General features: G+C 35.2%; 2 protein-coding genes and 1 pseudogene across 2 annotated transcripts; all 3 read left to right on the top strand.

The window, feature by feature from the left end:
• Window positions 1-1,432: 1,432 nt before the first annotated feature.
• Window positions 1,433-3,672, top strand: LOC147277818 (pathogen-related protein-like). The gene is made up of 4 exons (XM_086254221.1): window positions 1,433-1,643; window positions 1,993-2,125; window positions 2,221-2,522; window positions 3,307-3,672. The coding sequence occupies exons 1-4, from the start codon at window positions 1,491-1,493 to the stop codon at window positions 3,454-3,456; spliced, it is 738 nt and encodes a 245-aa protein (XP_086110347.1). The 5' UTR covers window positions 1,433-1,490; the 3' UTR covers window positions 3,457-3,672.
• A 7,206-nt stretch (window positions 3,673-10,878) lies between these two features.
• Window positions 10,879-12,087, top strand: LOC147277817 (pathogen-related protein pseudogene; annotated as a pseudogene).
• A 4,639-nt stretch (window positions 12,088-16,726) lies between these two features.
• On the top strand, window positions 16,727-17,368 carry LOC147277816 (uncharacterized). The gene has a single exon (XM_086255727.1). It carries the CDS (start codon window positions 16,727-16,729, stop codon window positions 17,366-17,368), a length of 642 nt encoding a protein of 213 aa, XP_086111853.1.
• The last annotated feature ends 3,742 nt before the right edge of the window (window positions 17,369-21,110 follow it).

The raw sequence follows: 21,110 nt of genomic DNA, 5'->3' as shown, positions 1-21,110 counted from the left end.
GTTTACTACATAGGTGCTTTATATAATCTATTTCTTAGCAGAGTGTTCACAACCACAGCTTCAATGACCACTTCCAGTTTGTGATGCTCATAACCCCTCTGCTGCAAATATGTCCTATCGCGCGTGGTGGTTTTCTGAATGCTTCCTCCTCTCCAAATGAAGGCACAAGTCAGCACGGAAGGCTGTCAGCTGCTAGTGGGGGGAACTTTGCCTCTCGGAAGTGAAATGGTTGGTGATACTGCCAGAGAGGTGTGTGATAGCTAGACTTCAATATATCTGCTGCAGCACTTTTGTTTCTGAAACTTATTTTGGATAGTAACACTTGCTAATATATATTAGCTTGTTGGCCAAATATATAATACCAAGTGTACTTCTTTTAGGCATCCTAGCGTATGGTTGGTCAAGTCTGCTGTGTTGCTTTCATCAGGGATGAAACTTGCATTTTCAGGTTGTAATTAATGGTTGGTGTATGCAGACTTTTTAAGTAGTTGTTCATATTAGAGAAATGCTTTAGAGATAGTATTTGCAGCAGCAATGTTTGTAATTCCTCTGGCACTCATCAATATGAATATATGTTTATCCTTATGTTTGGAAAACAAGTTTCATTTGATTAGCTTCCCATTTGTTCTTTTTGGAATGTATGTTCTATGATGATTTTATTAGCCACAAAATCAATTCAGCAAATACAATAGTTTCAATGCAGCTTATTCAAGTAATGAATTCACTGTTTGTCATTAGTGTAACCATTTAATCAACCAATAATTTTCAGATTGCCATGTTTAACCAACTACTGCAGCAATGGTGAGAATCACTGTCAAACCAATCATCTTTGGTTTAATAAGGCATGGCTAATCAGTTTTTTATTATATATTTAGTTTCACTAAACCACCAACAAAAGTTCATGTTAGTTGCTTAAGCCCTTGTCTACATCAATGTCAGATTTGATCTTTGCAGCCACCAAAACCTTGAGATTGGCATGTATTGAGTATTAGCCACCTCAATCTGTACAACTAACAGCTTATTAGAGGCTAGTTGGTGGCTAATAGCTTAAACAACTAAACATTAGTTGTTTAATGGAGTGAGGATACCCTTGAAATTGGTTGGCTTTGATAGGTATTGTAGTAGTGAATGAGCAAAATTTGTTTATAGCAGTATAGTAATTATAAGGATATCATCGGTATTTTTTATAAATATTATACAATTATACAATTAAATCATAAATTATACTCTTAAGTCTTAACCTAGAAAACCCAAAAAAGCCTCCTTTCTCAAAAAAAAAAAAAAAAAAGACCCAGAAAAGTCTCCCTAGGACTTTACACCAGGTAACAAAACTTGGCTGGCACGGCATCACGCGTATATGTGTCACACATGCAAGGCCGCAAGGGATATACTCCATGCATTTATATAAGATATCACATTGTTTAAAGTTTCAACGAAACCCATTTGCCAAAAAACAAAAAGTTCCAACGAAACCCATCGAATCCTCCTAGATGTCTATTGAGCACATGGCAGTTTCAGGTAGCGAGAAAGATAAATATCGTTCTTACTTGCATGGGGAGGGAGAGAAGAACACCAAATGGAGGTTTGGTGCCCCTCCTAACTATGAAGTTGTCAACAAGCTCTTTGAAGAAGGCAGAACCAAGGTCTCTCTCTCTCTCTCTCTCTCTCTCTCTCTCTCTCTCTCTATATATATATATATATATATATATATATTGGAAAACTACTAATTTTAATCCTTATATATAGTTTGACTGTTGGTATGTATTAATAGTTCAATTATTTCAATCATGTTATTGTAGGACGTTAAGTTTCGTTTACAGTTAATGATAATGAAACGTAACTTTAAGTACGTGATTGAAGAAATAGATATCACATGATTGAAAAAGCACGCAAACTATAGGGACCGCATGAGTCATTTTCCTTTATTTCTATGTTCATTATCTTCTGCAATTCTGATCAATGTAATATAAAATTTGTTAATAATTGATGAAGGTATGGCCACCTGGCTCACTTGAAGAAATGGTACAGAACCTTTTGAAGACATATGAAATGGAGATTTTCCACAAGGCATGCGGGGAGGACTTTAAATCAATTGATCCAAAAAAGTTCACTCTCAGCCTAAATGGTATACATGATATGTATGATTATCAATTGGTCCAAATTCCATATTTATACTTTAGATTGTGCTCTAAATTTATACATATATAATTTAATTTACAGGTAAGAAACCTTTAAGTTTGGAAGGTATTCAGAAACTGGGTGGAGGCTACAACCCACTGCTTCAAACCTCTCTGCCAGAGGAATTCCAGATCTACAAACCAGCAGAGGAAACTAGTGAATCATCTCATCGAGCCTTCACCACTACTTTCCCACGTGGGTTTGCTGTGGAGATCATCCAAGTCTATTCTGGGCCTCCAGTCATAGTCTACAAGTTCAGGCACTGGGCTTACATGGAGGGTCCTTTCAAAGGCCATGCCCCAACTGGAGAATTGCTGGAATTTTATGGCATTGCTATTTTTAAGGTATGTGTCATTCTTCCTCTTATATATTCTTGGCTATATAAGTTACAATTTTGATCACTGTAATTAATTTGGGCTGCTTTTCACTTGAATTTTTATAATTTTAATTTGTTTCAATTAAGTTAGGTAGTTTATCACGTTTGCAATTGAGAAGACCAAATTAGAAATTTTGTCGAACAAATGTGCGCATGTAAGACATACTATTATTAATAACTAGTCTTTTAGCACGCACTACGTGAGTGTCAATTGCAATTTTTACTGTTTTTTTTTTTATTGCATTTTGTTTTTATTGTTTTATAACTTTTTATAATTCTCTCAACATTTTAAGGTGATGGAGTGTCTTTTTTTTTTAATTTAATTTTAATAGTTGTATTTTACAGCTATATATACCCTCATTTATTAATTTGTTTTTATGTGACTGTTTTGTTAAATGAATGGTATATTTGACAATCTCATTTTTTGTAAAACCTGTAACACCAAATCCTTTTTCTTACTTTATAATAGTAAAGATTTTATGTCTTCGCACATATATGTGATTATATGCAAACAACATGTGTACATTCAATTAAATTAATAAAAATTATGATGTAACCTTAATTACAACTGTTATTAACTACATGTTCTTAATTAAAGAAAAATTAAAATTACGGAAACTTAAGTGGAAAATTGTTCAAATTACAAAAACCGAATGTTAAAATATACATTCTTTGTTATTCTATAAATGTTTTTTTTTTTGTCTAGCTACTTCTCTCTCTAATTAATTAATTTGATTAAATTATTTAAACAGGTGGATGAGCAGATGAGAGTTGTAAGTGTGGAATTCTTTTACGACCCCGCAGATCTTCTTGGAGGGCTCGTGAAGGGTGCTAAAATTGAAAACTATGCTGGAGATAAGGAAGTGGCAACAAGTTGCCCCATCCTCAGGAGCACAGGGTAGAATGTATAAACAGCTCATGAGTCGTGACAAGCAAGCATTTATGCACTTTAAATTTAATAAAATGGCCGAATGAATAAAGGTCCATCTTGTATGGATTTATTTTATAATGATGGAACGACAAGGTCTACATGATCTGATGTATTGAACACTGTAATGAATCTATATATGAATTAATGAATTAAAAGGTCAATTACCATGACCATATATCTTCCTACATTCTCCAAGTCTAACAGTAATTGATAATTGGCTCGTCTTTATTTGAACATGAATAATAAAAATTTGCATAATAGGGTGCTTGTTACTCTAGTTGATTAGTAATAATAATATATTGAGAGTATTTATTTCTACATCGGAAGTTAGATTTCCAACATCCTTTTTTTCTTTAACTTCAGTTGTATAAAATTGAAGAGTAGTTGTCATTTGTTATAAAAACAAAAAATTCAAATAAAATGTGGATGATTTATTTTTATGACTTGACCATTGGTTGGATGATCCTTTATCTCACTTTTTTATGTTTCCGTGGAGAACTAGTTCACTAAAAAGAAAAAAGGAAAAAAGAAGTTGCTTTAGATCGATATAACAGACTTAAGAGTGTGTATTTGTGAACAAACCTCGAGGTTTTCTTGTGTCCCACGCATGAGTAAAATAAATTTGTAACTAGACAAATATAGGTAGAACTGTAGAACCTCTAACTAGAGGTGTCAAACGGGCCGGCCCGGCCCGGCCCGACCCGTTTAAGTTGAGTCCATCGTGCTTTCGTGCCGTGCTCGGGCCGGCCCATATAGTTAAGATCTAAGCCCAGCACGGCCCATGGCCCGCGGGCCATTCGTGCTCGTGCCGTGCCTTAAACGGGCCGGCCCACAGACCTATTTTTATTTTTATTTTTTATGGTGATAAAACTAATCTTATGATATTTTTTCTTATTTATAATTAAATATTAACATTATTTTTCATGAAAATTGAATATTTTTGTGAAAAGTTCTTTAAAAATAGAAAAAACAATGTTAAAATAGTCGTGCCTAATTCGGGCCCATTTCGTGCCCGTGCTCGTGCCGTGCTTGGCCCGTGTCGTGCTCGTGCCGTGCCGTGCCCGATGGGCTAAAAACTTCGGCCCAGCCCGGCCCATTTAATCGTGCCGTGCCGTGCCGTGCCTATTTTAATCGTGCCGTGCCGTGTCGTGCTCGGGCCGGCCCGACCCGTTTGACACCTCTACCTCTAACCTTCCCAACCGGTCCATGCATGTCCATCTAAGCATAATTGCTAAACCTGAGCACTCAACTTACATACTCATTACCAATGAACTATAATTTAAGTAGCATTGAGTACGGCAGGGAAGGGTTAGAACTTATATTCAAGTCATTTTGTTGTAAATTAATAATAACAGTAACAATACTAATAATAAATAGAAGGGAAAATTTGGGTACTGTTGGAGCAAAAAATCACCACGACATGTGGCGATTTCTTATTTGTTACAATAAATTAAAGACCAAGTCAAAGGTGATGTGTCAATTTTATTTATGTGATTTAATAAATAAGCGATGGTGATAAATTGTGATAAAGACTCCTACTCCATCTTTATTACTATTTAATTTTTATTTAATCTCTAAAGCATTATCAAAGAGGATTAAAGGGATAAGAAGTAAGGCTGCCCTTTGGTTTGGTTTTTACCGAACCGACCGACTACCAACCGAATTTTTTTGGTTTGGTATACCGATTTTCACAATTCAAAAATCCGAAATCCGAAATCAAAAAAATTTGAAAAAAGTTGGTTTGGTTTTGATAAATACCAAAAAAAGTTGGTAAATCGACCGATTACCGAAAATTATTACTGAAAGAAACCGAATCTGTTATTATCGAAAAAACTGAAATAATTACCGAAATTTAGTTATATATGCTTATATAATACTATTATATTAGTGGTACAATAAATATTAAACTACTAATATCTTAAACAACTATAAGAAAATATAATTGTATAATATTATCATATTAATATTATCAAAAGTGTGAGTTAAGATATAGAGTCATTTTCTAATAAAATAAATGTTATTATTTTTAGGAAAATAAGAATCTTATCCTTAAGTAAGTAATGCATATATATATATATATATATATACTCATATTTATCGGTATATATGCATACTAAATTAATATGATATGTACTAATACAAATTATTAAACTAATTATACTAGTATATATTATTACTAATATTAATATTATTGCAATTAATACTAGTACTATACTAATTAATTACCAATACTACTCGTGCAAATATATATTTATCAAATATTATATTTTATGCATCATATTTGATTAAATTTAAATTTATATTGGTATATAATAATTATTATTATTATAATTAAACTGAAAATGAACTGAAGATATACTGAAGTAAATCGAAAATGAACCGAAGATATACCGAAGTAAATTGAAAATGAACTGAAAGTATCCGATACCAAAATTACCAAAATCGAACCGAAAACTAAAGTTTACCAAAACTTACTGAACTGAAAAATACCGAAATCAAAAAATACCGAATTTTTTTATTTTGATTTGGTAAGCTCCAATACTGATCCGAACCAACCGATGGACAACCCTAATAAGAAGGAATGAAACAAGGGAAGAATTTTTTCCCACGTGATCAACAAGCCTAGCCCCAGCCAAAAGAGAGGGTGTTTATCCAATTTTGGTGACAATTGATTGTCATTAATTTATTAAACATTAACTCCTGAAAATTAAGGAGATAATGAATAAGGGAAACAAGAAGATCTTCACGTGTTCAACCAAGTCAAGAGCCGAAAATAACAGTTGAAGGAATCCCATGATTTTCTCCAACCAAACCCATGATCATTGAAGGCTAGAAATGTGGAGAAATCATGGGAACAATTATAATTTTTTTTCTATAAAACCCCAAAGAGATGATTGATGAATGTACGTGAAAATTTTATTAGAGAAATACAGAATAATTCTTTTTTACTAACTTAGGCATTGGAAAGTTTTTTGTAGGTACAACCCCCCTTGAGGAAGAGAAGATTTTGGCAAGCTAAAGTGAAGAATCAATCCGGCAATTTCGCTCCGCTTCAACTTTCAAGCTTCAATTCATTTATTGTTGACTAAATTTTTCTTTAAAGAATTTTTGGGTTCCACTTACTCGATCATATAATGTGCTCTTATCATAGCATTATTGATTAGGCGAAATTATTTCAAAATGCATAAGGTACTAATTATATGTTATACATGTTGATATATGGTAAGATCTCATAATGTGAATGTAGTCTTGCAAGTAATTTATGGGTTTTTGGGCATCTTCACCCATTATCAAAGGTTTTGAATTTAATACTCCAATCTTTTCTGACATCAGCAGCAATTGTTTTTGCAATTTAGACCAAACGACCACACAACCACAATTTCTTTGAAAAAATTGAATTTTAATTATACTACTATTAGTCCTGGATCGTTAACATCTCTATCTTTGACTCTTGGACACTTGGACCATGAAAATTTTGCATGCAGTGGATCGTTTACTAGTACGAAGTATAACCATGTGGGACTGCCACCATTAGGGACCGCATGAACAACAAATTCATTTTGGTTTCTCCACCTAGTGTCTGCACTTACCGATGAAAATTCTCAATCCCTGGAGTACAGTTTTGTTTTCTTTTGTTTTATTCTACTTTAATCCTAACTAATCCTTAAAGTTAGGCCTCACCAAAAAGCCCAAGGCCCGAAGCCCGCCCGGCCCATTAGGCCCGAAGTCTGATTTGGCCCGAAAATTGGACCGTCCCGGCCCGGCCCGAAAGTCTCTTGGGTTGGGCTTGGGCCATCCCCTTGAAGCCCATGGGCCACCCGAAGCCCGGCCCGTTTAGGCCCGCCCAAAGCCCGGCCCAAAGCCCAATTTAGAAATCATAACATATTTAATAGGTTTTTTGTTTGTTTACTATAATAAATTATTAATATGCTTATTAAGTTATTATATAATACTATAATGTTAGTAAATAGTAATAGTGTAAACTATGTAATACCATAAATAATAAAGTAATAAACTTTTAAAATTATATACAACATTACAAGTATAATAAAATATAAATGTATATGTGTATATACAACTTTTATAATACAAGTATAATTAAAGTTATTAAACCACAATCGTCATTTCATTAATTCAACGATCTGAACCGTTCATTTTCTATTTTCATAGTCAAAGATCATCCTTACAAAAAATTGGCTAAATCGGAATTTATCTACCCATTCGATTATCATTAGAAAAACCACGATCGTTCATTAATTCGACCACCGTTACATTTAAAAAAATCACTTTTACATCTTCGATTAAGCTAATTTTTTGCAAGAATTCTCTTTGAGTGGAGAACTAAAACTTGAACGGTTCAGATCGTTGAAAACAAGATCGATATGTGAGCTTCTACATATAAATACACTTGAAGAGTATAATTCTAATAACTTTCTCGTTGAAACCTTATTGTTTCCATAATTATGAAGACCACAACGTGATTTCAACAATCTGACCTGTTCATTTTCTATGTTCATAGTCAAAGATCATCCGTACAAAAAATCGGCTAAATCGAAATTCATCTACCCATTCGATGATCATTAGAAAAACCACGATCGTTCATTAATTTGACCACCATTATGTCACTTTTACATCTCCGATTGAGCTAATTTTTTGCACAAATTATCTTTGAGTGAGGAACTAAAATTTGAACGGTTTGGATCGTTGACAACACAATTGCATCGTTTGTTTATAAAAATATGTAATAAAATATATAATAATACATATGTACATTTATGTTTTATTATAGTTGTAATGTTGTATATAATTTTAAAAGTTTATTATTTATGGTATTACACTATTACTAACATAATAGTATTATATAATAACTTAATAAGCATATTAATAATTTATTGAAGTAAATAAACGAAAGAGCTATTAAATATGTTATGATTCACAAACTTGACAAATAAACTAGTCAGCTCAGTTGGTTGAGAGTTGAAGCTTGTTATATGAGGTCTCATGTTCAAATCACAATATAGCCAAAATCCTATTTTTTTTTTTTTTTGAAGATATATATGTGTCTAAATAGGCTTTGGGCCCATTTTGGGCCGCCCGTTCGGGCCTAGCCCGGCTCGGCCCTCAAAGCCCGCAAGCCAAAGCCCGATGGGCGGGCCTTGGGCTTATGTATTAAAGCCCAAGCCCGGCCCGGCCCGGCCCGAAAGCCCTATTGGGCTTCTATAATTCAAGCCCGAGCCCGGCCCGAACCCAAAAAATTTGGGCCGGACTAGCCCGGCCCGGCCCATTGCCGACCCCTACTTAAAGTAGTGTTTTTTCTTGGACATTCTGATCATGCATATGGATGGTCATTTAAAGTAGTGTTTTTTCTTTTGTTTTCTTACTGCCAGAGACTAGATTCTCCATGCAATTTAGTCAGAAATCATATCCAAATTAAATGGATCTGCCATAGGTTTTATATAATATTAGGGATGGTCATTTAAGTCAATAACAGCTAGCAATATTAAATTCATATAAACTGCCTCCTTTCACTGATTTTTGCTTTAATTTAGTGTATAGTTGTATTAATTGCATACAACTACACGTACAGATTCTCATGATTAGCAAAATAAAGAAAGAAAAAAAATATGCATATATAAGCTCATTATTTCTAGCGTACATAACCACATGCAGCTAGGATTTTGACTTGTACTCTAAATATAGATGCTTTAGCTTAATATATATTATTGGTTTAAATAATATTTTTAATTTATATAGTTTACTCTAAATTAATAAACAATTCACGTGTTAGATTTAATACTCACATGCATTTTCACCTCACCCAATAAATTATCCACCTATTTAACTCAGATCACACATGAGAGGGGTGTACCCATATTGAGAATGATTGAGAAATGTAGCACTCTTTTTCAACCATTGCAAATTTTTTTTTAAAAAATAAATTTATGAACCAATATATGAATGATTTTTTCAAGAATATCACAATCAAATGCATGAGTTTTTTTTTTTTCGACAAGAATTGTTTATACAATGAAATAAATGAATTATTTAGCAAATAATCGAATTACATAACAAGAAAAAGTGATTTGGTTTAGCAATATTTTCATACAAGAAAAAAAAAGATTTAGTGATATTTTAAAATTTCAAATCGGTATATTTTTTCAACATGTAAGAAAGATATATTATATAAAACCAAATAGTATGTAAGGTTAGTTTGGCATTTTACCATTTTTATCATGCTCGTTTGTGATTAAAGGGTCATATGAAAATGTGTTAAAACTTTAGAGACCTTTCTATAATTGAGTTAAAACCTCACAGAGTGTTTGTATAATTGTTGAAATCTTAGGAGGTTATGTGAAAATATAATAAACCTTAGGAGATATATATGTAAATAACTATAAGATTAAACTTGTCATTTAGAAATGTTGTTATGATGATGTCATCAATTTTTTGACGGAATTTTAAAGTAAGGGATTATGTGAAAACGATTTAAAACTTAAAGGGGTCTTCCTGTAATTTTTGAAACCTTGTAGTATATGTCAAAACACCAAAAATCTTAGGGAATCTTAGGGAGTGTTTGTTTAATAAACTGTATATGTTTTGGTAGTTGACTTGGAATAGTTCTTACTGGTGGCAAGAGATTGGCATTGGCACTCTCATCGTTGTCCTTGTCGAATCATAGGCCTTTGCAATTGGGGAGCCATATAGAATATTTGTTTTTGTTTTTTTTTACACGAAACTCCTCAAAACTCTACCACATATATACGATTAAAACCAAACGAGAGGCATTAACTTAGAGAAAATTTTTTATATTACTTAAATTAATATCAGTTGGCATATTAATATAGTAAATAATTATAAACCCCTTAATTCTAACCTAGTTAATTCATAGCCTCCAACCATTTTTGTAGTTAATTCATAACCCCCTATTTTACTTAAAATTTTGCCTAAACCCTCTAGTCAATGGATATACAGTTATTGTTGACTTTTATTTTTGTTATAATTCCGATTGTGCCCCTTCCTTATTGCACATGTGCACATGATCCACTCATTGATATCACCCAGCTGGTGCAGCTTCGTCCAGCGCTATCTCCAATATCTTAAAAATTAAAAAATGAGTTGGTACGTGGTAACTAAACAAACCAAGGTTTGAACACCAGACCTTGTACAAATAAGAAGCACGGCCAACCAACTCAATCAAGTTGCAACTTGTGTAAGTGTAATAGAATTATAATGAAACATAACTACAAGTATTCTTCAATCACAATATATAACCTAATTGAAAAAACACACAAACTATATATAGGGACTGAATGAGTCATTTTCCCTAATTTCTAAGATCATTATCTTTTGCAATTGTGATCAAAGTAGTATATAATTTGTTAATATATATTTGATGAAGGTATGGCCACCTGGGTCACTTGAAGAAATGGTACAGAACCTTTTGAAGACATATGAAATGGAGCTTTTCCAAAAGGCATGCGTGGAAGACTTTAATGGTATACATGATATGATGATCAATAAATTGGTCCAAATTCCATATTAATACTTAATTTAGATTGTGCTCTAAAGTTACATATATATAATTTAATTTACAGGTAGAAAACCTTTAAGTTTGGAAGGTTATGAGAAAATGGGTGGAGGCTACAACCCACTGCTTCGAAGCTCTCTCCCAGAGGAATCCCAGATCTACAAACCTTCTGAGGAAAATTTGGACTCATCTCATGGAGCATTCACCACTACTTTCCCACGTGGGTTTGCTGTGGAGGTTCTCGAAGTCTATTCTGGGCCTCCAGTCATAGTCTACAAGTTCAGGCACTGGTCTTACATGGAGGGCAATTTCAAAGGCCATGCCCCAACTGGAGAATTGGTGGAATTTTATGGCATTGACATTATTACGGTATGCATCATTCTTCCTCTTATATATTCCTTGCTAAGTTACAATTTATACGCTGTAATTTGGGCTGCTTTCTCTTGAAGTTTTGTAATTTTAATTTGTTTCGATTAAGTTATGTAGTTTATCACGGTTGCAATTGTGACCAAATCACAATTTTTTCGAACAAATGTGCACATGCTAGCATGTTGCTTGTGTGTAAGATGTATTATTATCATTAACTAGCTTTTTGACATGCACTATGCGCATGTCTATTACCAAAACCTTCTTCTGACTTTATCATATATAGTAAAAAAATTTTGTCTTACATGTGTACATTCTGTTAATAAAATTAATAAATTTTTTTTATTTAACCTTAATTACAATTGTTATGAACTATTTAACTACATGTACTTATTGAAAAAAATTTAAAATTATGGGAACTTAAGTGGAAAATTGTCCAAATTACAAAAACCAAACTTTAAAATATACATGCATTCTTTGTTATTCTATAAATGATTTTTTGTCTAGCTACTTCTCTCTCTAATTAATTTATTTGGTCTAAATTATTTAAACAGGTGGATGACCAGATGAAAGTTGTAAGTGTGGAGTACTTTTACGACCCAGCAGATCTTCTTGGAGGGCTCGTGAAGGGTCCAAGAATTGAAAACTATGCTGGAGATAAGGAGGTGGCAACAAGCTAGTTGCCCTATCCTCAGGAGCACAGGGTAGCATGAGTCATGACAAGCAAACATATATATATGCAGTTTAAATTAATAAAATGGCCGCATGAATAAAGGTCTACATGATCTGATGTAATAAACACTGCAATGAATCTATAAATTAAAAGGTCAATTACACTATGAGCATATATCTTCCTGCATTTTCCCAAATTTATGACTGGACCATTGGTTGGATGATCCTTTATCTCACTTTTTCATGTTTCCATCGACAACTTATTGGAGAACTATTTCACTAAAAATAAGTGGATGATTTATTTTAGGGTCAATTACAAACAAATCAATAAAACTTTTTAAAATTACATATTCATCAATATACTTGTTTTATAATTTCATTTTAGCCATCATCAACCAAAATGAAAAAAAAAAAAAAAAAAAAAAAAGACAAATTACAATAAATCAATAAACATACACATTACTCTACAAATTTAGATTTGTATTAGGTTTGTGTTTAACTGGTACACAGAAAAATGGCTTAGAATTCCCGAGGCATAAACCCTAAGTCATGAGCTCTATAACCTTAATTCTAAACCCTAAATTCTATTTCTAGACCCTAAACCTCATTTCTATACCCTAACCATAATATCTATACCATAAACCAAATCAAGAGCTAGCAACGTCATAATTTTACATCCGTAAGTAATGAAAAAAATATAATAGACAAATTGGTATTTTCCAAAGCACCAAACTACATATATAACATCAACAAGTGAATTGGGCTTAATGACAAAAGTGGGATAAAATTTCAATACCCATTGACCTTTGTGGAAAAAGAAAAACTACATTAACCATTATATTATATATTAATATATAAATGTTTTGTTGATTTAAATGTAATTTTCTATTATTTTTATGACTGGACCATTGGTTGGATGATCCTTTATCTCACTTTTTCATGTTTCCGTGGAGAACACTGTCACTAAGAAAAGAAGTTATTTAGATCGGTATAACAGACTTAATAGTTTAGGTGGGCATCAACCTGTTTGACCCGCTGCTCCGACCGCACCGCTGGCCGTTTAGCCTCAAGTCGATCCACCCCGATAGAGGCGGCTCAAGTGGCGGGTTTCGTCCTCTACCGCTCGCCGAAGCCGAGCAAAGCCGCGAGAGAGAGAGAGAGAGAGAGAGAGAGAGAGAGAAACTTCCTTGTTGGCTTAGCTCGCACTTCGACCCGCTCCAACCGCCAACCCGCATAACCTCAACCCGTTTGAGCCAACGATGTGCGGGCGGTGGCGGGGTATGCCCACTCTTATTAACAGTGTGTGTTTGTGAACAAACCTCCTATGAATTTTTCGGGTTGTCTTGTGTCCCACGCAGGAGTTAAACAAATTTGTAACTAGACAAATATAGGTAGAACCTCTAACCTTCCCAATCGGTCCATGTCCATTTAAACATAATTGCTAACCTTGAGCACTCAACTTGGATACTCATTACCAATGAACTGTAATTTAAGTAGCATTGAGTACGACAGGAAGGGTTAGAACTTATATTCAAGTCATTTTGTTGTAAATAATAACAGTAATTAACAATACTAATAATAAATTAAAGGGAAATTTAGGTACTTACTCATATAATGTGATCTTATTATAGCATCATTGATTAGGCCAAATCATCCCAAAATGCATAAGGTACTAAGTCATAATTGGTAGGAGAAAATTATTGTATATATATGCTATCCATGTTGAGAGAAAGATCTCACATGGGTTGAGATCTGCTGTCCCCAAATTTCATGTCCTCTCCATGTCCCTTCTCTCAGCGTTTGACATTTGTCCCTCCACTTAGGCCTACCACAATGCATATGAAAATGTTACCCAAAAACCCATTTTGGGTAACAAATGGGTAACAACTCCCCACAATGGGCCAGAATTTGTTACCTATATTCCCTTGTGGCCCAATGTGTTATCTATATTTAGATAACAGTATAACCCATTTTTTTTGTTACCCAAAATTGTGATGGCCCACCATGTGAAGACTTCCAGGAGGAGAGAGGGTAGCTGACACCAAAGCTGCAACGTTGCTCCTTCTGTTTGTGGCCAAAGCCAGCACGTGAAGATCAAACAAGGGGAATGATTAATTGACATGATTGGGCTTTTTTCGAAATTGCTTATTAAATAGGGACCGGTGCTTGAATCCAACGGCCCAGATCACTCCCATTCTATTTTTTTTTTATAAATATTACTAAATTAATTGTAAAATCCATAAAATACTTGAAAATTTTTAAAAAAATTTCTAAAAATCTACCACACCCCTAACGGCTATATTCTCAAAGATTATATATATACTACACAAGATCCATGATTTTTTCATCACAAACATCAATCTTTCATACCACATTTACAAAGAAAAAAAAAATTCTTTATCATGGCTCCTAGAGGATGTTCTTGGGCACAAGGTGAAGATCAAGCCCTAGTGAAGGCTTGGCTAGAGAAGTCTCCCGACGGTTGTCTTGGTGCAAATATAAGAAAAAATGTGCTTTGGAGTGACATATACGCAATCTTCAAGCGTAACTTGGGGGGTGAAACCGTGCGTTCGATTGGTGGCGCTAAATCACTATGGGTTGATATAGCACGAGAATGCACCAAGTTTTATGCTTCGTTGATGGAGGCGGAGCGAATGCGCGGAAGCGGTACAAATGATGCCAATGTGGTAAGTTTTTATTTATTTATTATTGGTATGATATTTAATTTTATGATTGTTTATTTATTAAGGAAATTTATTTAAGTTTACGATTGTTTATATATCAAGACAATTTATTTAATTTGAAGATTGTTTATTTATCAAGACAATTTTATTTAATTTTACGATAATTGATTTATCAAGGCAATTTATTTAATTTGAAGATTGCTTATTTATTAAGACAATTTTATTTAATTTTACGATTGTTTATTTATCAAGGCAATTTATTTAATTTTATTATTGTAGTTTGCGAACGCACTTGGGAGTTTTGAAGGCAAGACTTGATCCAAGTTTGGTTTATTACATGTTTGGAACCTATTAAAAGAAAGTGCAAAGTATGCCGCGGCGAATACCCCGGCCCAGTTGAGTGAACCAGAGACCCTCGCCTCTGACGATTTCGACACTCCCTAGAGTGACAATAATGTATGTCTGACCATCCGAATTAGTGATGATGAACACCCACCACCATTTCAACCAATCGGTCCCTCGCAGCCAAGGCCACTAGGAAGAAACCATTCAAAGCGGGCCAAGGCCGCTAAGCCCGTCCAAGCTCAAATGGTTGAGGAAGTGCATGATTTTAATGAAAATGCAAGAATAGCTATACAAATGAGAATTAACAGAGAGGCTGCAAAGAGTGAAAGAGAAGCGGCAAAGGAAGCAAGAGAGAGGACAAGGATAGCAAGGCAGCTAGAATGGGAGGAACAAAATATTATGGGCCAAGATCTTTCCAGGATTAATGAGGCCCAACGAATGTATTGGGAGCAAAAACAAGCTGAAGTCATAGCAATAAGGCAGATGCACACTAACCAAAGCTCGGAGTACACTCCATCTAGATACTACCAAGATCTTTCTAACCTCAATCAGTCAAATTCAGGGTACCCCCCCCCCCCCCTAACAATTAGAATTTGACTTTGAATTATGTATGATCTTTAATGTTATGTGTCGACTTATGATTATGTTTGCATTTTAAGTATCCATGAACTAGGTTTGTATTTCACGTATTTCAAGTTTGAATTTCTTATTATATGGCATGTTTGAGTTGGTCACCCAACATTGTATTCCCTCTATTATTGCATAAGATGAATGATAAGACAATTGATAAGACGAATGCATGATACCAATTCCCCTGATGATTGATAAGACAAATGCATACTACCTTTATTCATACAACAATTGATGGGACGAATGCATGATACCATGACGTTTGCATATGACAAGACTACACCATCATGCGGCTTATTTATAAATACTACTATATTTACCAAGTTCCATTCACTCTATTTTCAGGATAATATCTCTATCCATTAACACACAGATGAATCATTTATACGTGCATTCATCCTCCTCCTCATCTTTGAACTCTGATAGTTCATGGGATAGGGAAGAGGATGAGAAAGAGAGGGTGGGGCAATTGATCATGTCCATGGGTCATAATGTCGTCGCCGGATGTCCAAGACATGGTGGTACGTCTTCACATCGTCGTTACACACAGCGAAATAGGGAAGATGCGCACGAACGTCTCATGGAGGCTTACTTCATTCCAGCACCAATCGAGGACACCGTGACGTTTTGGAGGCAATACCGCATGCACCAACCCCTATTCAATAGGATTCTCGAAGATGTTTGCTGCCATGATGAATATTTTCAAGCAAGACCTGACGCTCTCGGTAGAGTGGGTTGTACGCCTCATCAAAAGATTACTGCGGCTCTACGAGTGATGGCATATGGCATGCCGTTTGATTTGGTCTCAGAGATGGTGACTGTTAGCCAATCCACCATATATACGACAATCATTTTCTAAATTCATAAGAGCCATCTCAGATATCTACGGGGCCGAGTATCTCCGGAGGCCTACTGCTACCGATATGAGAAAACTTTTACGGAAAGGGAGTCGGAGAGGATTTCCAGGTATGATTGGTAGCTTGGATTGCATGCATTGGGTATGGCAAAATTGCCCTATGGCCGAGCAAGCTCATTATCGTGGGCATTATCATGTCCATACTATTATACTTGAAGTCGTTGCATCGTATGACACGTGGATATGGCATGCAAATTTTGGTATACCTGGGTCAAATAATGACATCATTGTGCTGGACTGTTCCCATCTCTTTGATGAGGTGATTTCCGGTCGGAACCACAGAGTGAGATTCACTGTGAATGGGGTAGATTACACACTCTCATACTATCTTGCTGACGGGATCTACCCTCAATGGTCAACTCTTATTACTTCATTACACAGTCCTATTCTTCCCCACCACAAGTTGTTTGCAGCTCGAAAAGAGGGATACCGAAAGGATGTGGAAAGGGTATTTGGGATTCTAAAAGCCCGGTGGCAGATAATAAAATGCCCTGCTCGTTATTGGCGTCCGATTGACCTAGGGAATATCATGAAGGCATGCATAATATTACACAATATGATCGTGGAGGATGAGCGCCCTGGGGATGACTGTACGGATGACCCAATAGACCCAGAAGTGAGCACTAGAAGGGCAGAACAAGAATATGAAGGTGTAGAACCATGTCCGACCGGTGTTGCTCCATCATCATTACCTAAGATGAATGCTCGTCGAACTTTGCTTAGGGCCCGAAATATCAACTAATCCCTAAAATCCAATTTGATTACGCATATTTGGATCCGAGAAGGGAACCCACCACTTGCAGTAACACATTGAGATCAGAATCATGATTCATCAATGTTGTTCTCATTATCGTATGTTAGGTTTATCTTCGTATGTTAGGTTAATCTTTGTTGTTTATCTTCGAAGTTTGTTTCCTGTCTTTGTGTTTGCCGTTTAAGTGTGTTTGTATTTGTCGGTTGCAGTTTGTGAAATGAAATAAAGACATTGATTTCTCTTAGCTGACTTGACATGACACAACCATCACATGCTTGCAAAATAATTCACTCAACCAATGACAAGACCATACACTTACTCCAAACACTCCATCCCATGCACAATACTGTTGCTTCACATGTGAGATTCGAGTATCTGTGAATCCATCAGGGAATCCAATGGGCAAGTTATCATGCTTTTTTCCCCTATAAATACCAAGGTTTAACTAGTAGGCCAACACATCCACATAACTATCGTTTAGAAATGGCCTCCTCCTATAAGCAAGGTGTCGGTGAGAGCTCTAAGCAAGGCGTTGGTGAGAGCTCTAAGCAAGGCGTCGGTGAGAGCTCCAAACAACAGTGCGATCAAAGCTTGTGTAAGTGCCTCCCTAACTGTGCTGCTCCATTGTGCGATTATTGTTTAATGATGGAGCGTGCAAAAGAACCAGACTAGAGGTTCTGCAAGTGTTCGGATGATATTTTGGTCCCTTTGTGTGAATTTTGCATGAGATTGGAGCTCAAGAATTTGGCCAATCACCCAAATCTTTGCCACCAATGGTTGAACCACTTGTCAGAGCCCAAACCACCTGTGCCATGCACCTACGGGAAAAACCCTCCCGTTCAACCATGTGATGAGTGTGAAACCGAACAGAAGATCTCATATTGGTATAATTACGTGGGTGTCAATTCTTCGTCATCGGACTCCGAATAAGAACTTCGCTTCATTTTCTGTTATGTTGAATACAGTTGTTGTTGTTGTTTTTTCTTTTAATTATCATGTTGTTCTTGTTGTTTATGGTTGTTGAAGTTCCGATGTTGTACGGTTTATGTTGTCTAATTTATGAAGTTTCCTTATTTTAAATATATTCAATATTGACCTTATTTTACAAATCTCATTAAAATAAGACCAATGGTATAATTTTTATAATTATTTCAGTTTTAAATTATAAATTAAACATTACTTAATCAATATTAGCCATATTTTAAATATGTATAAAATACTGTTACCCAAAATGGGTCACAGCACCATTACTATGAGAAATGGGTAACAACACTATTTGTGACCCAAAATGGGTTTTGGGTAACAAAATTTGGATATCCCCATTGTGGAAGGCCTTAAAAAAATTAACAGCCTCTAACTCTGTTAATTCTTATTTTACTTAAAAAAAAAGTTCTTCTCTCTCTCTCGGCATCTCCTTCTTGCCCAGAAAACCAGAAGTTCCTACGAGTGAACTCAGAACAAGCCGATCGTCTTCTCCGGCAACTTCGCGATTCTGGTCGAGCCCTTTCTTTCCCTCATTTTTTTATTCCTCCCCCGACTATCTCTCCCTTCTCTCTACAACTCGCCGATCACCCTCTCTCGTGAGGCTTTGTGGCTTCGATCTTCTCACTCCAATGGTCAGCTGGCAATCTAATCACACCACCTTGTTCGCCAAGACAAGGGAAGGAGACCCAGGCGGTTCTGCCTCCCAACTCTGTCGGAAACGACAAGACGCCGGCGAAGTCCCGTCGGCGTTGACTCAGGTTCTGGGTTTTGTTGTGGGTATAAGGAAAGAGAGAGGAAGAGAATGGGATCGTTCCCATGGCCATCCCCCGCCGGAGGAAGCGCTAGAGTGAGTGAAGGGGCTGATGAAAAAAAGAATATCTTTTTTTTAAGTAAACTAAAAATTAACAGAGTTAGAGGCTGTTAAGTGGAGGGACATATGTCAAACTCTGAGAGAAGGGATCTGGAATTTGGGGACAGCAGATCTCAACCCATCCCACAATAATATGGAAAAATTATTGGGTGTATCGTGGTGTTTCCGATACACCACCATGTGCTGTAACCAATCCAACGTGTGAGTGTATAGTATTAATAACATTCACCCATATTATGACATGTTGGATTAGTTACACCACGTGACAGTGTATCGGTTACACAGAATAATTTTTCAGTAAAATCTTGCATATATAATAATTTATGAAATTTTGGGCATCTTCACCCATTTTCAAAAGGTTTTGAATTTAATACTCTAATCTTTCTTGATATCATAATCAAGTCTTCATAGCTGGTATTTTCCTCTCTCTATCTCTCTCTTTCTTTCTCTCCTCTCCTTCTTCTCTCTTTCTCTCTGTACCGTTACACAAGCATGCCCCTAACACAGGGGAAGATAAATTATTACCCACGGCCACACAAAATTTCCAGTGTTATTTCTTTGAAAAAATTGATTTTATAATACTATGATCCTGGTTAGTATCGATGGTCAAAGAAAAAATAAAGTAGTACGTATTTGTCCTGAATCGTAAGCATCTCTATCTATGACTCTTGGAGACAAGACCATGGAAATTTTACAGTGGATCGAGTATATAGTATCATCATGTGGGACTGCTGTTGGTATAATATAATATAATATTATTTATTTATATTTAAGATTCAAAACTAATTTATTTGATTTTAAATATTTTGTCAGTTTAGTTGAACAGTTACAACTTTTCACTTAGGGTAACTTCTTATGGGCCTAATACAACAGTCATGACTCTCTAAAAGAGGCATGTAGATTTCTATTAATAGAAATCTCATCAGACTGAAGAAAGAACGTTCTACACTTGTCTTTTATTCTAACTTTCATCATCCTCTATCATCCTCTTCCATATCCTACTCTCAACTTTCATACTCTATTTTTGGGCAATCGATATTGACTTGACAATCGGTCTGCCGTTTGACATACATAGCAGATCAGACATCTGTGAGTTCATTGGGTTGTATCTTGGAGTTGTAGGTGACCGTCATAACCTGCACGTAGGAAGGCCTCTACGGCTTTAGGACAGTGACTGCCGTGCCTCTCTTGAATTCACAGGCCAGAATCTTTCATCTTATTTATTTACTGATAAGTCTGATATATACTTTTTGATTAGTCATATAGAATTAATTAGTCATATATATATATATTGATATATAAATATTAATTACTATAATATTAACAACTGCTACCATTACGGACCGCATGGATGACAAATTCATTTTGGTTTCTCTACCTTGTGTCTGCACTTGCTGAAACTTCTCAATCCGTGGAGGACAATCTCCTAACTAATCCTAACTAATCCTTAAAATAAAGAATCATATGTGCAAATCAACTACTACCAGAGATTGGGCTCTCCAGGGAATTGGTCAGAAATCATATCCAAATTAAATGGATCTGCCATACATGACACTTACATATAAATTATATAGGGATTAATGCCATTTTGCTCCCCCGACTATAACACTTGTATCAGTTTGCTCCCCAGACTTCTAATTTGGAAAATTAAGGACTCTGACTTTTTCAATTTTGCCAATTGAGGTTTTTTTGTCACTTTACACATTTTTTATCCAAATCTTTGAGGGCAAAATGGTCCCTTCCAATTAGATCTTATCATTTTTTTCTCATGCATAATTTTTCCTCTTTTATTTGTTGCTAAATTTTGCTTGATAAATTGACGGAATATCCTAAATTGGCTAAATTGACAAAGTCAAGGTCCTTATTTTTCTAAAT

This window comes from Dryas octopetala, chromosome 8 (assembly GCF_963921425.1).
Source record: "Dryas octopetala chromosome 8, drDryOcto1.1, whole genome shotgun sequence".
NCBI classification, from domain to species: domain Eukaryota; kingdom Viridiplantae; phylum Streptophyta; class Magnoliopsida; order Rosales; family Rosaceae; genus Dryas; species Dryas octopetala.
The sequence above is the reverse complement of the archived record's forward strand: the minus strand, read 5'-3'. Positions and strand labels throughout refer to the sequence as shown.

Excerpts from the sequence above, each read along its gene's own strand:
- LOC147277816 (XM_086255727.1), top strand. The coding sequence starts at position 16,727 with ATGGCCGAGCAAGCTCATTATCGTGGGCATTATCATGTCCATACTATT.
- LOC147277818 (XM_086254221.1), top strand. The coding sequence starts at position 1,491 with ATGTCTATTGAGCACATGGCAGTTTCAGGTAGCGAGAAAGATAAATAT. Across the intron at positions 2,126-2,220 it reads GTTCACTCTCAGCCTAAATG|GTAAGAAACCTTTAAGTTTG; the intron begins GTATACATGATA and ends TTTAATTTACAG. Across the intron at positions 2,523-3,306 it reads ATGGCATTGCTATTTTTAAG|GTGGATGAGCAGATGAGAGT; the intron begins GTATGTGTCATT and ends TTATTTAAACAG.